This window comes from Lacerta agilis, chromosome 4, assembly GCF_009819535.1.
Source record: "Lacerta agilis isolate rLacAgi1 chromosome 4, rLacAgi1.pri, whole genome shotgun sequence".
Lineage (NCBI taxonomy): Eukaryota > Metazoa > Chordata > Lepidosauria > Squamata > Lacertidae > Lacerta > Lacerta agilis.
This window is the reverse complement of record NC_046315.1, coordinates 55,079,345-55,104,180: the sequence shown is the minus strand read 5'-3', so window position 1 is coordinate 55,104,180 and position 24,836 is coordinate 55,079,345. Positions and strand designations below refer to the sequence as shown.

The following is a 24,836-nucleotide window of genomic DNA, read 5'->3' as shown; positions in this document are numbered from 1 at the left end:
GAGAGGCAGTAAAGGATAGGCGTGCCTGGCGTGCTCTGGTCCATGGGGTCACGAAGAGTCAGACACGACTGAACAAAAACAACAACCCATAACAGTGGTTGTGGTCTTCATCTATCTTTCTAGAAGAGCAGGGGTGTCAGCAAAAGTTCCTTTCCACTCCTGCTGTGAGTGGGCAACCCCTTCAGTTAATGTTCTGTGTGTCTCCACAGGATCCTGGTTCATTTGTCATAGGAACAAAAAAAAATTGGTTCTGGGTATGAAGATAGAATAAAGAAAGGCAAGATTTCAAGCACATGTGATGGAAGAAAGTAAAGCATAGGCAATTTGCTAGTGGGGCCATGTGTGCCCCTTATACTCTCCCTGCTTTCTCTGACTCAGCCCAGAAGGAAAGGGAACATGGAGCAGAAAGCTTGCAGTTAAAAAGATGGAGCTACCCATGTGTGTTTCATGTTTCCAACAGAAGTGGAGGAAAGGGAAGAGTGATTTGCAGCAGGGCAGGGATGTCTATGTTGTCCTGAAAGGGACAACTGATTCCACCACCTACAAGTAGTCAGCAAAGTCTGTGCAGCCATAGAGAGCAGCTTCCTAGAAAGAAAGTCACCATTGTAACAATGGCTCGGTTCATCTTTAGCATGCTCTTAAACAACAAGCTTGTGAGATTTGCATTGATCTTGCTGAAGGCATTTGTAAAAGCAAGGTAAATGTGAGAAGTTAGAATGTGGTGGCCAGTAACAAGGAGCTCACAGAGGTTGCCTTTGAAGAGCAACCCTAACAGGACCACTGAGTTTCATCATGGAATGTTTGCAAAGTGAATGTCTAATGATGGCAAAATCAGTGTTTGCCTCCCACTGGGGGATTTCCTGGATGATTCTATTCTTTTGACTTCAAAGGTAGAAGAAGTAGGTAGATGGCGGCAAGCTTTCCTTTTAGGGTTTATCTCTGTATTTGCAATCAGGATAGCGGTAGGCAAAACGAGGATCGCAAGTCTGCAGAGGTTTCAAAATCTCTTCCAGCACCTGAGCTGCCCTGATTACTTCTTGGTCAGTTAGAAAACTGTCTGCACACCTGCTCAGAGCTCTGTCAATCTTCTCCTGGACAGGAGGCAGAAATTTTTCCTTTAACAGTTTAGGCAAAAGTTCCTCACAAACCATGATGAGGCTTTGTGTATCCTTGATGGATTTACAGGAGGGAAGCTCAGACTGGCAGTCTGTAACCAGGCAGCTGAATATGTCCTTATGTTCCTGTTGTCCGTCCATCAACTGCTTGCCTAACAGAAAGTAACAAGGAGCTTTGATTATAAACATATATGAACAAATTCCAGGAGGAGAACCATGTTAGTCTGCACTGCAGCAAAAACAACAAAAGAATGCCAGGGCATCTTAAAGACTAACATTTATTATGGCATAAGCATCTGATGAAGTGGGCTGTACTTCATGAAAGGTTTATGCAGTACTGTAATAATTGGTTAATCTTTCAGGTGCCACAATTTTATGTGAGCAAATATTGTCTTTATACAGCTCAGCAGTGTTTAAATTTAGATTAGGTGGTCAATTGGATCACAAATGGATCAGCTTGTCTTTTGACTCTTCTACAGGGAAAAGATATGAGCTAGTAGAAGAACAGAAGTTTCATGCTGCCAGGTTCTTGGCAAGGTGTGAGACCTCCATCTCTTCCCACCTTCTAAGAACAGGCATAGGCAAATGGCCCTCCAGATGTTTTCCGACTACAACTCCCATCATCCCTAGCTAACAGGACCAGTGGTCAGTTTGCCTAGGCCTGTCTAAAAACAAGGATCCTCCATAATTATTGTGATGTTGATGATGAATAATTAATTATTTACCCTGCCCATATTACATATTATGTCTGAGAGAATAGTTGTGTCCCAGTCCTCTCCCTAACATGCTATCTTTCCATGTACAGGGACATATTGAGCATTCAGTCATGCGACTACGCTTGAACTCTGAAATGAAATGGTCCTCTAAAGGACTGTACATAATGTTTCTCAATTTGGGCTTTGATTTTACATTTTGAAATTAGATCTAAACTTCGTAGGACTGGGTTTCAGGTAAAAGCTATAAAATGTACAGCGAATGCGAGCATCATCAGTCAAATGGTCTACCTTTTGTGAAAGCTGCTTGAGGCTGCCTTAGCTGTTTCTAAGAACTTGTGGACGGGGATCTGTCCTTAGGGGAACCATCAAGCTGCCCAGCAAACAATAGAGCAGGCCTTAATCAGAAACCTCTTTCTCTCTCCATATTTCTCCAGAGAAGTTGGTCACACTTTTAATAGATTAAAGTGAATAGCTGGTCCCAGGATCACTTGATGGGTGCGGGGCAGGTTGCCCATTTTTAAAATACTGGAACCTGGAGTATCTCTCCTTTAGTTTCCATATTACCCTTGGTAAACTCATGTGCTTTGATTGCTTACTTCCCATATTTATGCTGCTTGTTCTCTCTGATTACCTGTGCTTGTCAGGTGTCCAGGACTGGACCATGTAGAATGTTTTCCCCAGTTGCTTTGATTATAGGTTTGTTTGTTTGTTTGTTTGTTTGTTTGTTTGTTTTTCTACCCATCCTGGCACTTTCCTCAGTTTTTTCTTCCAGCTGAAAGCTAGCTACTTCTCTTCCTTTTTTTCAAACTTAAACGTCTAGTTGTCCTGCTTTGCTTTGGAACTCTGGCTTTGCTTCAGGTGCACACATTGAAAGTGTGCATGTGCTCATTTTGATAATCTGACAATTTTCTGCCATAATATGAATGTTCGTGTGTGAGTGTTTGAGTTATGCTGAATGTGCTAATTTCCAATTGCACAGAATCTTATTGGTATACAGATTGTCACCTTTCATTCCTTTCAATTAACTGATCTACCATCAAAAAGCTTGAAGCTAAAGATCTATTCCCTCCCCCCCCCCGCCGCCGCCTCATCATATCCTCATGTGACAGATGCTTATTCAAAGATGAAGCTGAGTACCTTCCTGCTTGTCAATGACTCCCAGTGTGCTGGCATCCCGGATAAACAGATGTCCATTGTTGAAAACGCCAAATGTGCCAGCATCGACATGGGTAAAGTAGAATAAATAGTTCAGGTCATTGTTCCGCATGGAATTGATGATAGCAAGGAGCTGAAGAGCTAGGTCTGCTGCCACATCAGAAGACAAGCCAAAGAATTCCTTCAAAGGTCTGGTGCTGGTAGTGACTATCAGCCGGCCGCAGGACCCCAAGTATTTTGGAAATGGCCACCCTTCTGCTCCAGGGAAAATCTGTGCAACACAGGGGACACAAACCGTGTTAGTGCAAATGTGGGACTATTTCTGCGATGATGTGAAGGTAAGAATACGTCCCACCTTTTAAAAAGCCCCTTCAATCTTGGCTTAACTTGTATATTGTTTTGCCCTCCCCACCAGAAGTTCCACCACACCTTTTGAAGAAGTGAGCACTGGAGGATTGCAATGTTTTGTCATATTTTGTTTACTTGAATTCATAACTTCCAAGCAGGTATTTTATGAAATGTCAAAGCAAACACACTGCAAGAGCATTCACAGCAATTAGGGCTGTCCACAAACAACCCACCCTGTGGCCCTGCTCCGAGACACCCATATCAGGGCAATATGCTATCCTGGGGGCCACCCACCCCTGATTTGTTCCCGAAACAATTCAGGGTGGGACTAATTCTCCCCATCCCCAATTTTAAAAACCCTTTTAAAGGGTTTTGGCCACAGCATGGCATAGGATTGGATAGTACAGTTTAACAGCTGTTAAGGAGGAGGATCCAGTCCTGTGCAGGATCTATGCCTCTGCTCAACAGCTGTTGATCCTGCAATCAAGGAGGAAGGAGAGCCACTGCTTGGGTCTACTTTCTTTTGGGAAGGTGCATCCACTGCTCAGTTGTCGGCCTATTTCACGTGCTGCCCGGCTCTCCTTTCTGCCTGATGCCCTCCCTCCTTACAGCCACCAATTGCTCTGGGCCAATCCAACCTGACTCACAGTGACCAATGGCTGTGTGTGACTAACTCATCTGAGACCCTCCAGCCAACCTAGTGCACAGCTCCAATAGCAGTATCCGTCCCGGTGCAACAGTAGCATTTATGCAAACTCTGCCAGTCACTTTCAAAATGGTAAAATTTCTTATCTTTGAGGTAGCCAGAATAAAAACCTCTCCTTTCTAGGTCTCCTCTCCTTACTCAGAACAGGCAAACCAATGTCACAGTCTCCTCCCAGATATCAAAATGGCTGAGTGTTCACTGGTAATGGCCAGTAAAAGGAAGATTTTATAAGAAATAAATAGTTGTTCCAATTACCCTGTTAAGTAACCATGTATGCTGATTGATCACCTCAGTCTTTTTGATGGGCAGCCACTACCCACCGAAGACTTGTAACAGGGTTGTCCCTTCTGATAACATGGTTATGTGTTGACAAATGTATTCTCAGACACCAACTTAGTGAAGGTAATAATGCAAAGTAAAACATAAAGATAAAACATGTATGGTTAAGTTTTGCAATATTCATAAAGGGGAAAAGAAGAAGGAATTATATTAACAGGACTCCCTTCTCCCATATGAACTTGCCGACCCGCTGAAATAAAAAGTTAAAACCAGTTTAAGCACACATTCAACAATCTGGGCTGAAGTTAATGCAAGGGTCAGCTTTAAACTGTTTAACAGCCACTCCAAGGCTTTAGATATACACCCTAAGGAATCATATGAGTCAGTAATATGCCCCATTGTATTTAATGGAGTTTTATTAGAGGTTAATGATTGTTTCTACCATTGTAGACATTAAGGAAGAAAAATGTGAATAATCATGATGTGCTTCTTCTGTGAAAACAACAGAGAGAGACAGCTAGGTGGGAAAAGAACCACCACCTTTAGAGTTGTTGCGGCTATGTGCTTTATCTTGGCAGTAGTGCCCATCTTTTGCATGTGCAAGGCCCCCAGGTTCAGTCCTTGACACGACGCCCCTAAACAAGGAGACTCATATCTGCAAAAGTCTTCCACTTGGCATCCCAAAGACCTTCATATCATATCAGTCTGGGGTCCATAGTTTTGTGGGATACGAACCATTGGTTTCGTTCACTAGAAGTTGGTCAAATATGCCCATGATTTCCAAAAGCAAAGACTTACCGGTAATAAAATGGAACATGTTGCCCTCTTAGATTCTTCCAAGTGTAAAATTGTCAAGTTATGCACCTAATGTTGACTGTCAAGATGTTGCATGTAATATATCACTAAGGCCTCATTCAGCATCTTAGCAGGATTTCTGATTGCTTAAAAAAACACCCTCTCAGCTTTAAAATACAGCCCTCTTGTTTTGTATGAAGTAGGCTCAAGTTTGATGGACACCACCACTTTGGGACTTCTCTTTTTAGTCTGTGCTGACTTTTTAATCTCTTTTTCTGAATGGCCAGAGTGTGCACATTGGAAACCAACTGTGGGAATTGGCCTGTAAATTGGCTGGTGCGCATTTTTGTCACTTGGTTCATGTTGCATACTTCAGGGAGTTTAATAATGGCTAATTCAAAGGGTCTGGCTTGCTGTGCCTATATTCAATATGTTGTGTGTATGCACTGAGAGGGTGTGGGTCTGTATGCCTGTTGCTTGAATTGGCCGTCATGACTCTCTTCAGTTCACCAGAACCTGTGCGGTTAAGTACCACACAATTTTGCTAAACAAAATAATACTCCCACCCACTGCCATTTTTCATTTGAGCACAGCTTCTCAGAGAGGGAGTCACAGTATAGTGTGCATTGATTCCGATTTTATGAGGTTGTTCTTGATCTCTGACAAGGCAAGTGTCCAATCCACTTGGCTTGTAAACTTAGGCTCCTGCAGTTCTCTGTGCAGCAGAGTGTCTATGAAACCTACTGATCCCTATTTTCAAACCAAGTTTACTGTAGCTCCAGCTGGTCATAATGACTTGAACTTGGGTCATGAAGTGGTAATTTACACCACAGGAAGACAGATGGAGTTGTACCTGTAACATGATGGGATGTGCATTAACTGAGAGTGTGTAGAGGAGGCGCAATTTATCCCGGTCGGTGAAATGGTCCATGTAGACACTACCAGCATCTGCTACTTCAGCATATCGCCGCACTATTCGGTCCAGCAGCCGTTGTGAAGGGCAGCGAAGCATCGGTGTACTCAGACCCTAAAATGAAAAGAAGGGGAAAAGGTCAGTCTTTTCTCTGCATATAGCACAGGGGCTTTGATTGACTGGGCCTGTGTTACGTATGTCCCTTTGTATGGTTAGGACCTGACCCTATAAATTAGCACTGCTGTATATAATTAAACAGAGCATCTGAAGAAGCAGGTACACATTAAATTCAGTGGCCCTGCTTAATTATTTTTTAATTAAAATCATAGCTGAAAAGTGATGTACAAAAGAACCCATATGCACATGCATGTTTATATAATAGAAATATGAATAAATTGCTTATGATATTTATAATGGATCCATATGAAAATCACATCCCACTGCACAGTGAAAACTCCCAACAATAGTAGAATTATTTTGAAATAACTGGTCCTGTGATATATTACCATGCCTAATAGCTAATAGCTACAAAGAAGCACTGCCATTGGTATCAAGCACTTCCATCAGCATATGCATTCACATTCATACGCACAGCTGTCAAAATGCCTCCTGTATCACTTGGATCTGGAGTGCTCCTGACAGGGCAACCCTAGTTCAAAATGTGTCAGCCAAGATATTGCCTGAGACCTACTGCAAAGCTCAAATTAAACCAGCACTAAAAGATTAAATTTAGTTAAAACAGCACTAGAAGGGTTGTGGGTGGCGCTGTGGTGTAAACCACTGAGCCTAAGGCTTGCCAATCAGAAGGTTGGCGGTTTGAATCCCTGTGACAGGGTGAGCTCCCATTGCTCGGTCCCAGCTCCTGCCCACCTAGCAGTTCAAAAGCACATCAAAGTGCAAGTAGATAAATAGGTACCACTCTGGCAGGAAGGTAAATGGCATTTCTGTGCGCTGCTCTGGTTCGCCAGAAGCGGCTTAGTCATGCTGGCCACATGACCCGGAAAAGCTGTCTGCGGACAAATGCCGGCTCCCTCGGCCAGTAAAGCGAGATGAGCGCTGCAACCCCAGAGTCGTCCGCAACTGGACTTAACGGTCAGGGGTCCCTTTACTTTACCTTTAAAAGAACAGCACTAGTTGCCAGTTAGTTTCCGGACAGAATTTAAGGCAGTGGTTCTTACCTTTAGAACCCTGAATGAACTGGGATCAAGAAATGTCAGGGAAGTGACATCTGGCATATTCCTAGAACATGAGAATCCCGTAAGCCTTTTGTTGGTGCTACCTGCCATTTGAAACTCTCTTTTGACAAAGACTCGCCAGACTCACACCCTGTAGTTGTTTAGATGGCTGGTGCAAATGTTTGTTTCAGAGAACCTTTTTATACTGTCACTGATGGTGATTCAGTATGTATAGATTTGTAATGTTTTTTGTTTAGATCTGTAATTCCTAAAATTTGATGGCAACACTTAAAAATATTTTGCAGTTGCTTTTACAACTTGGAGCCAGTTAACTGTTTGCTTAGCTGCTAGGGCACCTCTGGCTTCCTGATTCCCTGGTCTCTGGAATGCACTAGCCATGGCAAATAGGACCATTATTCCTGTGGCACTGCCCACCTGGGGCCACTCCTAACTAGTTAGCTGGAAACTGAGGCCAGGCACCAGAGTTGAGTGTCAAAAGGCTGCCCTTTGGTGTAGCTATTTCGAATGGCTCAAAGGGATCTAGAGGTTAAAGGGGGAGGTTTTCCTATTTGTTAACATCGAAGTTGATGTTGCTTTTTTGTAACATTTATTGGCCTAGGCCTCCTTCTCATTTTTGAGAGAGAATTTTGCTGTGTATGAATGTATTATTGATTTCCCCCTTTTTTTCTGCAACTGAGCATTAAATGATCGGCTTTTCTTTTCATTAATTAGCAGCTTAAATCAAATGTCAAAGTTTGTGTAACCAAAACGATTGGCCAGTTGACTGAATAGTTGATATATATTGATTCATTGTAGCAGAACAATAAACTTAATTGATTGAATTTATTGATTTGTTTTGACTTGGTACACACACCTCTGCTTTATACTGGAGGGCTGTGCGAAGAAAGGTAGCTACACTTTTCAGTTCAGATCAAATGGCAATTCACTTCCGCAGCAGATCTAATTCTAAAAACACTTCTATCATAACATTGTGGGGGGTGGGGAGGCTATTTTAAAAGAAAAAATTAAATGGTGGCCATTGTCCATCTGCACCATAATTCCTCCCCCCCATTAATATTAGGAAAAAAGACTTAAGATAGTAGGATTGAATTCAATGTTAGTCCTACTCCAAGTAGATCCCCTACAATTAGTGGACAGGACTAACTTGAGTCCATTGGATATAACTCAAAATGCTAAAAAAATAAAAATAAATAAAAATCCCTCCAAACCAAGAGTCAAAAGAAAAAACTCACACACGTTTATTTGGAACTGAAATGCAAGTAACATAACCTGGAACTTACTCCATTCAGAGTTGCATATAAGCACAAAGTTAAATCGAGGTTGTCTCTGGGGCAGGCAAGTCTTTTCAGCAAAGGAGCATTTGTAGTTTGCAATAAAGATTTTCATTGTGACAGATGAAATAATCATTGTGGCAGGCCACTCAATTGATAGCTGGGTCAGACAGGGCAGCCGGCGTAAAGTGAAAAACATTATTTCATGGTCTGTCATTTTGATTCAAGTATGTTAAGGCTTGTCATAATTCTTTGCACTATAAAAGAAAATTACTTGAGCCCAATAACTTCTGTCAAGTCTCCTCTGTATCCAAAACTACATACAGGAAGACACAACCGTCAAGGGAGTACAACTACCTTGATGCAGCAGTGGGAGTAAGTGTACTTTAGAGATGCTATTCTTTGAAATGTGCTATTTGCAGTTGCTTAGCCTGTCAATGAAAGAGGATTACTGGGTTAGGCAAGGGTATCAATGCCTATTTTCTGCTGCTGGTAAAAACAAACAAACAAATAAACAACAAACCCATAGGAACAGCCATTCACAGTGTAATCCCAAGAGTACTCCAGACCTTTGAATCAGAATCACAGATTCTGTAGAGTTGGGAGAGATCCAAGGGGTCATCTAGTCCAACCCCCTGCAATGCAGGAATTGTTGTGCACATGGCAGTAGATGCCCTTTTTATTTAGAATGAAAGAAAAGGGAAAGAAACACAGTATTCCTAAATGGAGTAACACTGTGTTTGGATTCTCTGGTGCAGTTCCCTGGTGCATTCTGGAATACTCTTCCTAGGGAGGTGCACCTGGAGCCATCATTATATATCTTCAGGTGCTGGGCAAAAACCTTCCTTTTTAACCAGGCCTTTGACTCTTAACTATCTATGACCTTTTAGACTGGGTGGTATGTATACACACACACACACACACACACACACACACACACACACACGGTTTTAATGTACTGTGGGGGTTGGGGGTAAGGACTCAGCTAGATTGGTAAAGAAAAAGTGTCGTACAGTCAAACCTCAGTTCTCAAATGCCCCCGTTTTGGAACGTTTTGGCTCCTGAACACCAAAAACCCGGAAGTGAGCATTCTGGTTTTCGAACGTTTTTCAGAAGCCAAACGTCCGATGCGCCTTCCACTTGAGTGCAAGAATCTCCTGCAACCAATCAGAAGCCTTGCCTCGGTTGTCGAACATTTTGGAAGCTGAACAGGCTTCCAGAATGGATTACGTTCGACAACCAAGGTTTGACTGTATATGCATTATAACACTGTGACACCAGGTGGTAGTGTGGAGTTCCTCTTTTGCCAACGCGATTTCTCATACAAAGTTTAAAACGTGTTTAACTGAATCGCTTCTTTGATGTGTCTAGATGCAGCCATGTCTAGTGACTACCTAGCCAGGACTTGTGACAATGAAGAGACAGGCAGTAAAAGTCACCGCCCAGCCAAATATTCCATGGTTGGCACCCAGCCCCAAGTCTTGAGAGACTGTGTGAAGTTCTCACAGGACTTCGTCAAGCCTGAAGTGAACAGTATTTCTCCCAGCCTGTATTGAATTTGAATACTTATTCCCACCTGTATCTTTATTAGATTTGAAATTGTTTTTACATATTAATTTTTTTGTTTTGTTTTTATATATGGATTTTTTTAAAAAAAGGTACACACACACACACACACACACACACACACACTGTAATTGTTTTGTTTTTTATTGTTGATAGGTTTCTTGTTTTTTGTTTACTGTGAAATTGTTTCAGCATATTTCATGGGAAATGATCCATAAATGGAATTGAATCAATCAAACAAACCAATAATCCCTCTGAGATTACCTGCACTGAGCCTCTGGAACAGAATGGGTTATAAATATAAATAAACATTGGAATAATTTTATTTGGAAGACTGAGCTTTAAAATGTGCAGTTCCTTTCCCCAGAACATGGACTACGCAGCAGTATATTTTGCCAATATTTCGCAAAAGTCTGCTAATATATCCAGTGTTTTGGTACTCATGGTAGTCAAGTAAAATGGTAGCCAAAGCCAGGAAAGAAAAATGAGTGTTGGTAACAAAGCTGGTCTTCTTCCAACTGGGTATGTAGCATTATTTAGTTGAAATCTAGTGCATACAAATAACTGAGGCAAGTGGAGAAAAAGCTATTGTGCCCATTAAAAAGTTATACCAAAATAAAAAACCCCAAACTTTATCTAGTGTGTGGCTATCCCTAGTTCCGATTGATTTTTCCATCTGGCACCATGAGTTTGACTTCCCAGCAAATGTCGAGCCTACTTAGAAGTTCGGCAGGCGCCTTCAACACAGAGAGGAAACTTTAGCCTGTGAGAGAAATTGGCTCAACTCCAACGCTCTAGGGAGTGCTCAAATGGAAAGTACAGTACGCATAAAAGATTTTGCACTCTGGGAGATATTTGTGTGGCACAAGGCAGCCAGCAGAGATTGGGTTTCATCCAAACTGAACAAGGGAAGAGAAGGGAGTAGAGAAAGGGGAGGCACCTCGCTGTGGTAAACTTCTGTCAGAAGCTACTCGGAGCAATGTGAAGCTTGCCCTAGCGTAGAAGGAGGCGGCGAATATATGCCATGTCGATTTTTCTACTTAAACATTCCTACATTTTCTGAATAAAAAGTTGGCTGTGGCCCTCGTGTTAAAGCAGTGGAACTCTACTGTTGTGAACCTACATGCTCATAATAGGAAATCTTGCTTGCTTGCTAGAGGGGATTCCCCATACTTCTTGCACAGCTGCAGTTCTGTTTTGCCAACAATGCTCTAGTGACATGTTTCATGCTGCCATCTTGTGGAGTAAGGGAGAGGACCTGTGGGGGCTGGAAATCGAACAGTTTTAAATCTTGGAGTAGCACAGGGGGTTTGAGGGGGAAGGGAAATGTGAGATTCCAGATTAAAGCACTTCTGTGCTCAGGCAGGCAGGGTCCTTTTTCCCACAGTGACACTCTCCTTGATTTACAAGCTGGAAAGATAGAGCTGGCAGTGCAAGCCTATGTTTGCCTGCTCAGAAGTTAGCTCTATTGAGTTGCAGAGGACTACTTCCCGGTAAATGTGTAAAGTGTCAAAGCCTCAGTGTCCATGCATTTGTTTTGTTCTTCATTCATCTTCTGTTATTTTAATTTGTTGTTAGGTGACGAGGCCTCCCTTGTGGGAAATTTGGTAATACTGTATCTCTGTTAGAGCCGCTTATCTTTCATTTAAAAAGTTATTTTGCTTGTACAATATATCAGTTGTCTACTTTTCTGATAATAGTAGCACAAATATGGGCTTGCTTATACTTAAGTGTCGTTATGTGGGTCAGACACAGAGGGAGAAAGGGTCAATAAATGACTAAGCTGGCTCAAAAAGTAAAAATAATTTTAAAACCCTCTCAGTGGATGTGACGTGTATTGTGTCTGGCATACCTCCCTGAGAAGTTTCTCCATACTGATGCCTACGTCTAGAATGCCCTCCCTCCTGACATCTGGAAGGTAACAACTGTTTGGGCATGCAGGTGGGTGCTCTGTGGAGCTTGCTCTATCCGAAAGACTGGAATGTTATTCCTACCCAAGAACATGCCTAACTGTAGCAGCTCTGCGGGATGAAGAAGGAAAGAACAAAACAGGCCAGCATTTGTTTGACGGAATCAAGTAAGAGACACAAAGTCTCTAAAGAGCCCATCCTATAACCCTCTTTTGGCAAAACATCTCAGTTACTTAAATAGATGATTCCTGCTTTTGAAAATTAGGTGAACTGAAAGCTGTAACACCAGCATCATTTATCTGCTGACCAAATGTGAGAAGGCTCTCTGGTGCAACTAGTGGTCAGCATCTTTCTTTCTCCACAATTCAACAACAACAACAACAGTAGGAGAACACTTCAATCTCCCAGGACATTCTATAAAAGATCTCAAAGTAGCTGTCTTAATACAAAGAAATTTCAGAAATAGACTGGAAAGAGAAGTGGCTGAATCGCAACTAATCATCAAACTTAAAACCATGGAGAAACCTGGTCTGAACAAAGACATTGGATTCTTATCTCATTATACATAACAAAGCTAACTTTAGCCATCTCACCCCTTGCCTTTCCCTGCAAGACTAATTGCAGCTGTTAAGAGTCGTCAACAGGTTTTCCACACCTATCAGCTGATCACCCATTCCCACCACCCTTTTGAGTAATACCCCTCCCCACTCCCTCACTATATTTAAGGATCTGGTGACTTCTGTCTCAGTGTATCTGAAGAAGTGTGCATGCACACGAAAGCCCATACCAAGAACAAACTCAGTTGGTTTCTAAGGTGCTACTGGAAAGAATTTTCTATTTTGTTTCAACTATGGCAGACCAACACGGCTATCCACCTGTAACAACAACAACAATAAAAACCAGCATCCTGTGTTTGAGGGTAAGATGGCCACTGCTGCATATATACTATATATTTAAAGTATTCACAGTACATTTCCCCCATCAAAGAGTTCTGGGTAGCCAATGCCCAATTGCCCAGTGCTGTTGCTTCCATTTCCCTTCCTTCCTTCTTTGGCTCTTCAATGCTGCTGGTGTGCTTTGCTGCTGTTTTGTTGTTTGCCCCCCCCCCCCAATTCTTGGCCTTTTGCTCCTGCTCCTTGGAGACAGCAACTGCCCAGCAACTGTCCCAAAACAGCAGGAACTACAGCCAAAAGATGAGATTTATCTCTTCACTCAACCTACGTGACTCAGAAGGAATTCAGTAAAAAGGCCAACAGACTTCCTCTCGCATGACATGCATCACTATAGTTGGGTGAGAGAGATGAAAGACACTTGAGAGTGCTGGGCTGGTGCCTGCCTCTGGGCATGAAGCCACCACAGTGTGTCTGATACTCTAGGAGGATCGCAAGTTTCTTCTGTAGGGTGGCTGTGTCTGCAAGAATCCGGGGGGGGGGCGATGACCCAACACTGCCCTACCTTGACACGACGCACCCACAGACATTGGCATCAGCTGAGCAGCAGGTGATGCTTTGGTTGCCCTTTAGAAAAGTCACTGGCACCAACACCTAGCAGGGATGGGTCTAAAAGAGTAAAGATCAGGTTGCTACTTTTGCTGAAGCTTCTTATGCAATAGGAGTTTTCTCCGAGATTGGAAGAGACCAGTCACCAGCTCGTTCCAACATGCCTGGCCCAAATTCATAACCCTGTCACCCACATTAGCTTATGCATTTTGGAGGTAAGCACTGAACAATGGCTAGCCTTCAAAGATGGCAGTCGGTGGGAACGTAAGAGAAAGTAACAAAAACAAAAGCAAATCCATGGCATTTTGCAGTCCATGGGAACTTATGTCATAATAAGGGACTGCCAAACTCTTGCTTGATTTTCCGTACCACACAGATTCAAGAGGCTGAGGTGAATACCGTATATTCTGGCGTATAAGACTACTTTTTAATCCAGGAAAATCTTCTCAAAAGTCGGGGGTCGTCTTATACGCCGGGTGGAGAATCTGCAGTCGAGTATACCTCAAACTCTATATTTTAACTGGAAAAGTTGGGGGTCGTCTTATACGCCCAGTCGTCTTATACACCGGAAAATACGGTAATTATTTTCTGACATGTTTGCAGTTTGCGTGCAGATAACCGGTTTGGACAAAACTTTCCTTGATTTGGTTTCTGATCAGGTACAGGGGTGTGGCAAGATTTCATTCACCACTTTGCAGAGTATTATGAATGGCTTTTACTAAGTGATGGCATGCACCCCATCCATATGTTAACTTTAGTTTCAGGTATGACTGTGTTGTGTATATGGCTTCCTTCTGTATCCAAGTAGTGAAGAAAACTAGTAGAAACTGAGCCAGATCCAGCAAATTACAAGTGATTTCTTGGTGGTGTGTGGTGTGTGTGTGCTGGGGTGGGGTGGGGTGTATACGAGAGAACCAGATCCCATAAAAATAAAACACTTTACTCCTGTGACAAATTCTGTTGTGTAAATTCCATATCTCAGGGCCCTGTATACCAACCTGGACCAGGTCAGGGGTAAGGCGTTTTGTTTTTAGCCATTTCTGGAATCTCTCTGTTTTCCACAAGACTCGCTCGATGCTGCAGCTTTTTGTGTGGGTAAGAAAAGTGCAAATCCTCTTGTCTGCTTGGTCGTGCTGGTATTTTGTGGTTAATCTGGAGAGATCCACTGGCCGCCAACTTATGCTGTCATCTGAGTAGTTCCCAGAGTAGTAGGAGAGGTAGCTGGGAGGGAGTTTTAAACTGGAAGAAAGCCAGCTGTCAAACCTGCCATCAAATCAAGACATGCAATATTGTTAATCCACTTTAGCCCAGCTAAGCACCAGCTGACCGTGGTGCCTGCCAAATTCTCACATTTCCAGGTAGGATTCCAAAACAGATCTATAAGGTGGCTAAGTAGTATCTACTGTTTATTAGGGCACAAAGCCTTTATCAAGCAGGCTCTATTCTTTGAAACTGGATAAAGCTATCACTTATTCCCCCTCCACTCCAATTCCACACAATAATATCCAGGAGTGAAGTTAAATTGGAAAGCAGCCAGAGAAGGGGTGCTTATAATACAGACAGAAGAAATCACTATAACATCTAAATGTCTGTTGTAATAATAATATATTTACATACCCCTTGATATGAAAAAATCCTAGTTTACATAAAGCACAATAAGATTATTTTTTTAAAAAAATCTATATACTGCATATAACCAAAATGCAAAGAAATGCATCGGTAAAAACAGAGACATCATCAATAAAACATTCAGTTATATATCAACGACAAAATGGAGCAGTGTGGTGAATCTTTTAGGCCAGAAATTGATGGGTCTCCCAGAGGTGTTTAAAGCTTGCTACTATTTCTGCCTCAAAAACAATACTAGGAGGGCTGTTTCTGAGAGTAGATGGAAGACTAACCATTGGCACTGGTGTAGGAAGGGCGGGGCATAGGGGGTGGGGCGCCCTGGGCAGAGTGATCCCGGTAGGGTTCCATCTCGGCTGAACCCCCCACCCGCGCTGCTCGCCCCGCCCCCAGAATGCGTGCCGCGCCCCGCCCCAGAACATGTGCCAGCCCTGCCCCTGCCTGCTTCCCGCCCCCAGTGCCAGAGCATGAAGCTTCGCCACTGACCATTAGCCTTGTTGACTGGGGCCAGTGGTCAGGATAAAGGCGTTCAGTCAGTAACCCTTCCTAATGCAAATCTGGCAATGATGATAATAATTGGGCACAAGAAACAGACACTAAGTTCCTTTGTGCAATTGAAAAGGGAGAACAGCCTATGTCTTCATAGAATCATAAATCATAGAATTGTAGAGTTGGAAGAGGGACCCCAAGGGTCATCTAGTCCAAGCCCAATCTCAGCTAAAGCACCCATGACAGATGGCCACCCAACCTCTGCTTAAATACTTCCAAGGAAGGAGAGTCCACAACCTCCCGAGGGAGACTGTTCCATTCTTCTGACTGCAAAATACCTAGACAACTGGAAACAGTCACATGCTCAGCTAATATTTGTGATATTCACTGCTTTGATCAAATGTAGTTCACGACAGCACACTTTTTGGCCTTATACGCATGTTATTTCTGAGGCTTCCCTCTCTCAGTTGCTGTTGTTTATGAGAGGGAGCCTTCTCCTTTTTTCCTGCTTTTCCTGAGGAAGTAAATGGAGTAAATTTAGGATTCTCTTGTTTCATTATGCCCCTCAATCAGTTGTGTGCATATACACAGTGTGAGGGTATGTACACAAACACTTTCTTCTTTCTCCTACAAGCTATTTTACATAAGAATTATTCTTTGTTATTAGAATTTATCCAATTTTTATCGCACCCTGCCTCCCAAAGGAGCCCGGGGCAGCAGATGCATAGATAAAACATTCAAATAATGTTGACTCCTCATGAACTTCTTTTTTATTTACTCTAATGGCTAGTCTAACTAGATTCTAGTCTAACTAGATTCCATGCTTTAAAACTTGCCTGCCTCCCCCTTGCATAATTTAATTTTAAAAATGTACATGCATATCTTCCTTTGGATCTTGAGAAATTGGATCTTGAGAGATGCGTACAGTTTTAGGCACAGAATCCCTTGCTTTAAAACCAATTCTAGTAGAATCCCTTCGGAGTGTGTGGTTTGAGCATGACTATCTTAAAATTGATTTCATTTCTCCTCTACAAAACTGAATGAAATCCAATCCTTTATCTCCTCTGAGTTTGGGAGAATGTTGAATTGGCAAGTTAGATTTGTGAATGATCACAGAGACAGTGTAATCCTCTGCACGTTTGCTCAGAAGTAAGTCCCACTGTGTTCCATGGACCCTACTCGCGGAACACAGGGAATCATTGTGGTGTATGAAGACCTGTATTCACACCCCAAATTAGCTATGAAACTGACTGACTGCCCTTGGGCCAGTCACTATCGCTCAGCCTAGAATACCTCACAGGCAAGATGACAGGATAAAATAGGGAGGAACCATGTATGCCACCTTCAGCACCTTACATGTCCTGACTTGCAAGGAATCTACCACAGCCTTAAACAGAAATCATCCCCTCCCTTATCTATTTTTCAAGCCATTTCCTTCTCCTCCAAGTCCTTCCTCTGCAGACACTGCTGACACAATGGCTGCATTCAGATGTGGGGATTGTTGTGTTAGTTTTCCTGATTACAACACTAGTGTTTCTGTCCTGGATTCTAATATTCCTTTTACACTGAATTGTACAACTGCAATGTTTTGATAGATATAACACCATGTTGTGTTAAATTTTAAATGGTGAAAAAGAACCCTATGCTGGGGTACCATACCAAATTTCATTGCATGAAAATAGAATGCAGAACTCCCCCAATTTCCTGGATTCTGGGCTGTGAGGGGAGAGACTCCATCAGGCAAGGCCTCTTTCCACCTGCCTTGGCCTACCCTCTAGTCTCAATTTGTACTGTATTTTATGTACTGTGGCTTGCCATTGTTTTATTGATTATTGTTATGAAAGCTCATACCAAGAACAAACTTAGTTGGTCTCTAAGGTGCTACTGGAATGAATTTTTTTATTTTTTATTTTGTTTTGTGAAATGAGGAGCAATTCTTAGATATTCAGCACTCCCTCCCCCCTTTTACTGACTCTGCTCCTTTCACTTTGACAGCAACCTGACATGGAGAATTTTTGAAAAGTGATGCTTTGCCTAACTTGGTGTGGAGTTACAAAGATGGGAAGAGCTTTGCCTGCTAAATTTGTGCACCTCAGGCACAAGCACAGGAGAAGTAAAAAAAAAAAAAATCTGGGCAGCAGTCTTAATGTCAGCTTTGAGAATTCAAAGTTGTGTTTCATTTCAGGACCCAGGAAATCTGAGGGGCGTTTTTACTTTATTTATTTTAAGATCTGATTGTTGCTCATGCAAGGGAGACGGAGAGGCGTTTGCAATGCCATTGAACATTGTGGTTAATACAGGACTCACATTTTCATGTCTAAACCTGATAAAACAAGAGTGTCTGTAAGCATATGTAAAAATGCCTATAGATATATATATATATTTGGGGGGGGGGACGGGACTTTTAAGCGACCCTTAAATAAGAGTCAATGCAGTCTACACAGCAACAGCAGGCACTGCAACTCTCCAGCAGTTAGACTTAACCCCTAAAGGCACACCCTTCCATTGTCTCCTCAGACAGATAGATGCCAACAGGGACGGGTCCAAGGAAATAAATTGGTATTGAAAGAGTGGTGCTGGGGTGAAGCCCCCTGTTCAGCTATGAAACCTGATGCAGCCTCCTTCTTGGCCTAAGTTCTCCAACTATGAAATGGGAATTTCCAAGGCAAGCCTAACAGAGTTCCTTTGAGGACAAACTTTATGAAGGTTGTGAAGTAGTTTGTATGCAAGTGTTTCATAATTGCCATTGTTCATTGCAATCAATTAAAACTGCTGCATCCTATCATTAACACTCAGTACAAACAAGAACATAAATTAACCCAAACGGATGTCTTCATCCGGAAACCTGTAGGGCAAAGGTAAATAGCTCTGGGAACATGACTCTATCTGCATTTAACCAGTTCACCAATGACCCGACATGCTTTGTAAATGCTTATCATGGGTGTTGCCAGAATAGCAGCTCGCTCTTACATCAAGTTATTTAATCTCAGGCTTTAAAAGCGATATTACCACATAGACCAGTACTCATTACTCAACAGGGTGCGGAGCTAGTAATTCCATTTTGCTAATGAGAGTTAATCCAGACAAAGATAAGAAAAGAGGAGTAGCATGAAGTTACATTATAACAGAACTTCTTAGAATGAATGATACGTTTAATTCAGAGTGGTTCTGATATACTCAGAATCAGCAGAATCTACTACAGCCTGAAGTGAAATAAAACCTATGGTTCCACCCATGGTGGATTTCTTTTTTTTGGGGGGGGGGGAAGTATTCAGCATCTCCCTTCCCCACCCCTGCACGTGCCATGGTAGCTGTTTGCTATTAAACCCTTCCATCCAGTGAAGAAGATGTAGCAAAGTGCTAATCAGAATGAGCAAAGCAAGATCATGAGCTGCAAAAAACTGCATAACAGGGCCTGTCAATGTGGCACCCTTCAGATGTTGCAGACTACAACTTCCAGCATCCCGAACTATTGAGTATGCTGGCTATGTTGAAGGGAGTTGGGAGTCCAGCATGGGCACACTCATTTTATGTGGAGTACTGGCTACACTTATTAGGTTGACTGGCAGTGCAAGAGGGCAAGTTGCCTTATTTATCATTACTCAGGAGAGCATTGATAAATCCCTGCTAAGTTGTTTCTCAGGTAATTCAGTGTGTATGATTAATATTTTTAAAACTACTGGTCTGCACTTTAATTAACAGGGTCCCTAAGTATCCTCTTAGTACAAATAATATATCAGATCTCCAGTTTCTCCTCTTCATCCAAATACTCCCTTGGGTCTGTGCCTACCTGCTAGTCAACAATGCCAGGAAAGGTGCCCTTCCTCAGCCATAAAGAGAAACAGGATGGTGTGGGATGGGTGATGTGGTGATGGGCAGATTTAGGTTAGCTTATGCCCAAGGCACTGATGTTGTTGTTGTTGTTGTTAATTCTGCTCTTCTGTATACTTTCCTTAATGTGGAGCTCTTACTCTCCAGACATACTGTATGTATTATGCAGAGCCAAACCATAATATAGAAAACTTTGCCCTTTAAGGTTTGTTTGCCCACCTCCTTGGCAACTGTCCACCAGCTGGTGAAAACCTTTCAGGAGATAATGTTTTATATGATGAACGTTGTTTGTGGTTTATGTCTGTTGTGTCTGCTTTGATTCATAGATCGGTATTGTTTTGTATTGTGTTTTATTATGGGGGTTTTGTATTTTAGTTGTTGTAAGCTACTCTGCAAAAGTACTAGAAGGGTGGGTTATGTGTCACTAAATCAATAAATAAGTCCAGTTTGTCTCCAAATTCAAACCAGACCAAGAGTGGACAAAGATCTAGCCTTGACTCCTGAGTGGTTCTTAATGAACTATTTACTTTCTCTCCCATGTGTATTAGCAAAAATATGCAGGGTGTAGAGATATTCTGTACATTGCCAGGGTTCTTGCAATCTATAGGTCTTTCCTCCAGAGTCACGGCCCACCTGTCATAATGATAGGCATTTTGGTGGTTTAAATATAAATGTAAAATGCGAAATGAGTCTTTTATAGCAACTCCACCAAGGCTTTTTTTATTGCTTTAGTGAAGTATATTTTATATAGAAGCAGATATCTAAAAATGTAATTTGACTCTGTTTGGTGTAATAGTAATAATATAGCTAGTGGTGCGTTAAAACTATAATTTATTAATATAGCAATTTTTTCACCACCATGCTGCCAAATCTTTAAAAGCACCTTTCCATATATAAATCATATTAGAAGAGAGTGAACTCGTCCCTTTTAAAACTCTTTACCTGCTGTCATCTACCTTAATATCTTTTATCTTGGCTATCACTGCTTTGTGAATCTGAAATAGATCTAATGATTATGATAATGGTTTGTGTAGATGTTTTACTCTCACTAGAAGAATATTTATGTTTGACAATTGTCCTGACATGCTTAACAAAATCCTGGCAAGATGAAAATGCTTGAGCCTCGTTCATGCTTCAGTCAATTTTGATAATGTAAAGAAAAATAAATCCTTTGGCACAGCCCACCTAAAGTAGAGCTCTTATTACGAGCTGGGTTTGACATTTTAAAGTGCTATGCAGCCTGAGCCCTGCTTATTCCTCCTCCTCCTCCTCCTCCTCTTCCTGCTGCTGCTGTATATTCCCTTGTGCCTTAAGGTGATCTTGAGGTGAGGCCCTGTTTTGCATGCCACCACCATCAGAGGGTCAGCAGTTGGCTGAAAGAACCCAAGCCTTCTCTGCAGCCGGTGTCCTCCTGACTTTTAGAAGGTTAAAAGGTAAAGGTAAAGGGACCCCTGACCATTAGGTCCAGTCGCGGACGACTCTGGGGTTGCGGCGCTCATCTCACTTTATTGGCCAAGGGAGCCGGCATACAGCTTCCGGGTCATGTGGCCAGCATGACTAAGCTGCTTCTGGCCAACCAGAGCAGCGCACGGAAATGCCGTTTTTATTCAAGAAAGGCATTTGCGTCCGGTAGGCAAATGACACTGGTTTTATTTAGCAGCTCTAAATAAACTTGGGGTTTCTGGTGATGGTATATTGGAATTACAATATTTTGGCCTATACTGCTTTTTCAAAACAAAACAAGAACGGAATAAAGCTGTGAGCTGCTTCCAGAGCTTAAGAGTAGTTAATAGGAATAAAAATGAATTTAACTTTGCTAGAACCGGTCACATGAATTCCATTTCTAACACCTTTCCTGACATGAATGAACTGCAGCAGATTCACTATACACAGCCAATATGTATTTATGCATATTCTAGGTGGTGGTTGCACTCATATTTTAAGATGTAGTGGTTAAAATTTATTCCTTGCTTAGCTCTTTACCCTGACATTTGGCACCTGAGATGTGTATTTTAGGATCTTATTCTCTCGATTGTAATATGTTCTAACTGTATTTAAAACAGTATTTGGTTTCAAAAATTTATTTGTAATTGTTGTAACCCACCCTGGGACCTTGTGGTGAAGGGAGGTAATAATAATAATAATAATAATAATAATAATAATAATAATAATAATAATAATAATTCAGTAGCAGCTTTTTAACAGCTGCCTATAAGCAAAGAGCTCCTGAATACGGTATTGGTGCAAAATGATTCTGAGACAGGTTAGTCATTTGACAACTTAACAGTGGAGATTTCAAGGGGTAAAATAAAAATAAAAATGGATGTACCGTGCTATATTAGAAGCAAAAAAAAACTTGTTTTGATGAATTGGAAGAGCCGCAAAAAGATTCCATTGAGCACATGGATTGATAATATGGACAGATTAGCTACATACGAACAAATTGCATGTTGACGCAAAATAAGAATGGATAAATATGAAGAAATGTGGAATGAATATTTAAGTGATAAGGCGAATAGTGGTGGGAGGTAGAGAGAGGGGAGAGAGGTGGGGAAATATTGTTTAAAAAGGTGTAGTCATAGGTATATCAGTGTATCCAAATCTGAATTGTCAAATTGTGTTATTATTGCTATTATGGTTTTTGTTGTATGTGTCTTTTGTGGTTGATGTTTGTATCAAAAAATTGATTAAATAAGTTTTTTAAAAAAAGAGAGAGTGCATGCATTGAGTTCAGTGAGATTTACTTCTGAGTAAGTGGGCCTAGGATTGCACTATAAATTACGCAGGGTGATGATGTGGGGATTTACTATGATGGCTGTAAAGGTGATATTCACTTCTGACAAGTACACATACAGCAGATATGAACTGGTGACAAATTACATGCTTGAGCTCATCCTCCCGGTGCCCTCCACCCCAAGCAGTTGGCAATATTAATAGAGCTAGACTTCCACTTCCCTTTGTCCCCACCCCAAACATGGTACGGAGAGTCTGACCTTATTTCTTCTTTAAAGAACTTCTTGCAAATGGATGTTCCAATGCAGGCATTGCATTTATCAAGTCCCAAAAAAGTTCGGCCAAAACTGTAGCTGAGTTTGACCCGGGGACCTGCAGATGGGGAAACTGTTGCTGCTAAGAAAGTGCTGCAGTTCAGACTCAAGCACAGAAGAGGCAACAGCTTGACCACACATTTAGAGCAAAGGCGGTGCAGCCAAGGCCTCATTGCTAACATCTGCCACTCCTAACCTAGCTTCTGATGGTCTCCGATTTCGACTGAACAACATTTTATTCAACTGGAGAGTTTTGGCCCAAGAGACTTTGAGCTCTCTTATCTTGCCAGCTGGTTGGTGGCTTCAGAAGTTCGGTGGGAAGGAGCATGGATTGGGGTGGGCACAAGGAAATACATGAGGATGCAGATAACTTTTGTTGCTATAGTTACCTTTCCTCTGCTAGGAGCAGCTGTTGACCCACCCATCACCAAACGCAGAATGCAATGAAAGCTTTGCTCATCATAGTGTTGATGGGGACAAACGAAGGATATCCTGTTGAAGGAGCACAAAGTATTCATCGTGAAATCCAACAGGAACTGCTTCTGATAACATGATAACAGACAACAATTATAGTTAGGGCATGTGAAGAATGAAAAATTAATCTTTAGTACTATTTATATCAAAATGCAGACCATCAGATTGCTAAGTTGTTTGTAAGTCCATTTCATTCATATTAATTTCTCTAACAACTGAATTTATGGATTTGCCAGTGGTAAACACTTTCGTTTAAAACACTGGTGTGGTTTGGTCAGTCGTGTACTTTCCAGGTGCTGGGTCACATGCTTTCCATTTTATTGCTAAAAAATGTTGTCATTCCTTCTCTTCCTTCTTTCCAAAGCCGGGTATAAGTTCTAGAAAAACTTTGGGAACAAATTCTGCATTTTCCTACCAAATACATGGGAAGGCATAAAAAGTAAGAAGGTATATTTAAGAAGAGCTGTACAACTAAAGTACATGGGCCATGTTCAGCACCTAAGGTCTATGTTACGGAAATATACTTTAAAAAGAGAGAGATTGAAGTTCATTGTGTCTTTTATTGTATCTGTTATGGGGGAATAACCACGCAGGGAGCTCTCCTTGGGGTGATAGGGAAAATGCATGGGCCACCAGCTTGCTGCTGCCATCATGCATTTGCTTCAGGGAGTCAAGTGCATTATGTTCCTTTCATATTTGTTTAGGCTTTATTGCTTACACAATCAGCCTGGACAGGGACCCAGTCAATTTGCATGCAATACAGTCAGTTATGGCTTTGGGATGGTGATGGGAGAAACTTTACAGCTTTTACAACAAAGGCATCTCAAATCTGAGTTGGTGACTGTCAGCTCCCTGGCTTAAAATGTTGTTGTGAGTAGAGGCCCCACTCCCCGCTTTGTGATGAAATAAGACACATGGACACAAGTATTTTAGGTTAATGGGCTGAAAAAGGTCACAACTTTATTGGTTACAGAATGTGAGTGGTATTGGCTTAGGCAATGGATCTGAACAGACTATACTTGACTGCTTCCCGCTCTGCAGGGAGTCACATGAGTGTTAATAACCTGTAGGGGGAGCTTGTTGGTGCAAATCAACTGGAAGCTTTCCCCTAGAGCAGGGGTCTGCAACCTTTAAGACAAAAAGAGCCACTTGGACCCGTTTCCGAAGGAAAAAAAAACTGGGAGCCGCAAAACCATTGCGACATTTAAAACAAATATAACACTGCATATATTGTTTCTTACCTTAATGCTATATATACAGGATTGTGCAGTCAGGTAATGAAGAGCAGGTAATGAAGGCAAAATGGCAAAATATCATGAAAAGCTCCCCCCCCCCGCCAAACAACAAGCACTGTATTAAAGGAACCGTCCAAACGCCTGACGCTGCAGGGGCAAATCTAGAAGGGGAAATCCAACCCCCCAGAATACTTCCGCCCCATGAACAGCACAAAAACCTCTTTCCCCCTTCTCTCATTGCACACACTTTGTAAACCAAGAAAATCTTTAAAAAAAAAAAAACAATTTGGGAATCCAGTTGCGGTGAGGTAATAGCCCAGCTATTAAAGAACAATGTAGCTAATTCCAAGGCAACTGAATAACAAAGAGGCCAGCGATTAAGCTACAGTGCCTGGGGGGGGGGAGTCAAAGGGCAATTCTAAAATGCAGCAGGGTGACTTTTAAAACACGAAGTTTTTTACCCACCAAAAATGGTGACCTCCAATATGGCACTGCCCAACACGGATGCAAGTACAGGCTCCAAGCACTATAAACACCCAGAAGCTCATAGCACAATTTAGACAGGTAATAAAGAGCAGGTAATGAAGGCAAAATGGCAAAATATCATGAAACGCTCCCCCCCCCCACCAAACAACAAGCACTGTATTAAAGGAACCGTCCGAACG

The 24,836-nt window shown here is 42.0% G+C and overlaps 1 protein-coding gene across 1 annotated transcript; it reads right to left on the bottom strand.

The window, feature by feature from the left end:
- Positions 1–448: 448 nt before the first annotated feature.
- On the bottom strand, positions 449–22,774 carry DIPK2B (divergent protein kinase domain 2B). The gene is made up of 5 exons (XM_033147122.1): positions 22,409–22,774; positions 14,468–14,732; positions 5,968–6,141; positions 2,969–3,257; positions 449–1,267 (listed from the first exon to the last, which is right to left on the bottom strand). Exons 1-5 carry the CDS (start codon positions 22,642–22,644, stop codon positions 927–929), a joined length of 1,305 nt encoding a protein of 434 aa, XP_033003013.1. The 5' UTR covers positions 22,645–22,774; the 3' UTR covers positions 449–926.
- Between the last annotated feature and the right edge of the window lie 2,062 nt (positions 22,775–24,836).

Excerpts from the sequence above, each read along its gene's own strand:
- DIPK2B (XM_033147122.1), bottom strand. The coding sequence starts at position 22,644 with ATGTTAGCAATGAGGCCTTGGCTGCACCGCCTTTGCTCTAAATGTGTG. Across the intron at positions 6,142-14,467 it reads TTACCCCTGACCTGGTCCAG|GGTCTGAGTACACCGATGCT; the intron begins GTTGGTATACAG and ends TTTTCATTTTAG. Across the intron at positions 3,258-5,967 it reads CACATCCCATCATGTTACAG|ATTTTCCCTGGAGCAGAAGG; the intron begins GTACAACTCCAT and ends TGTGTTGCACAG.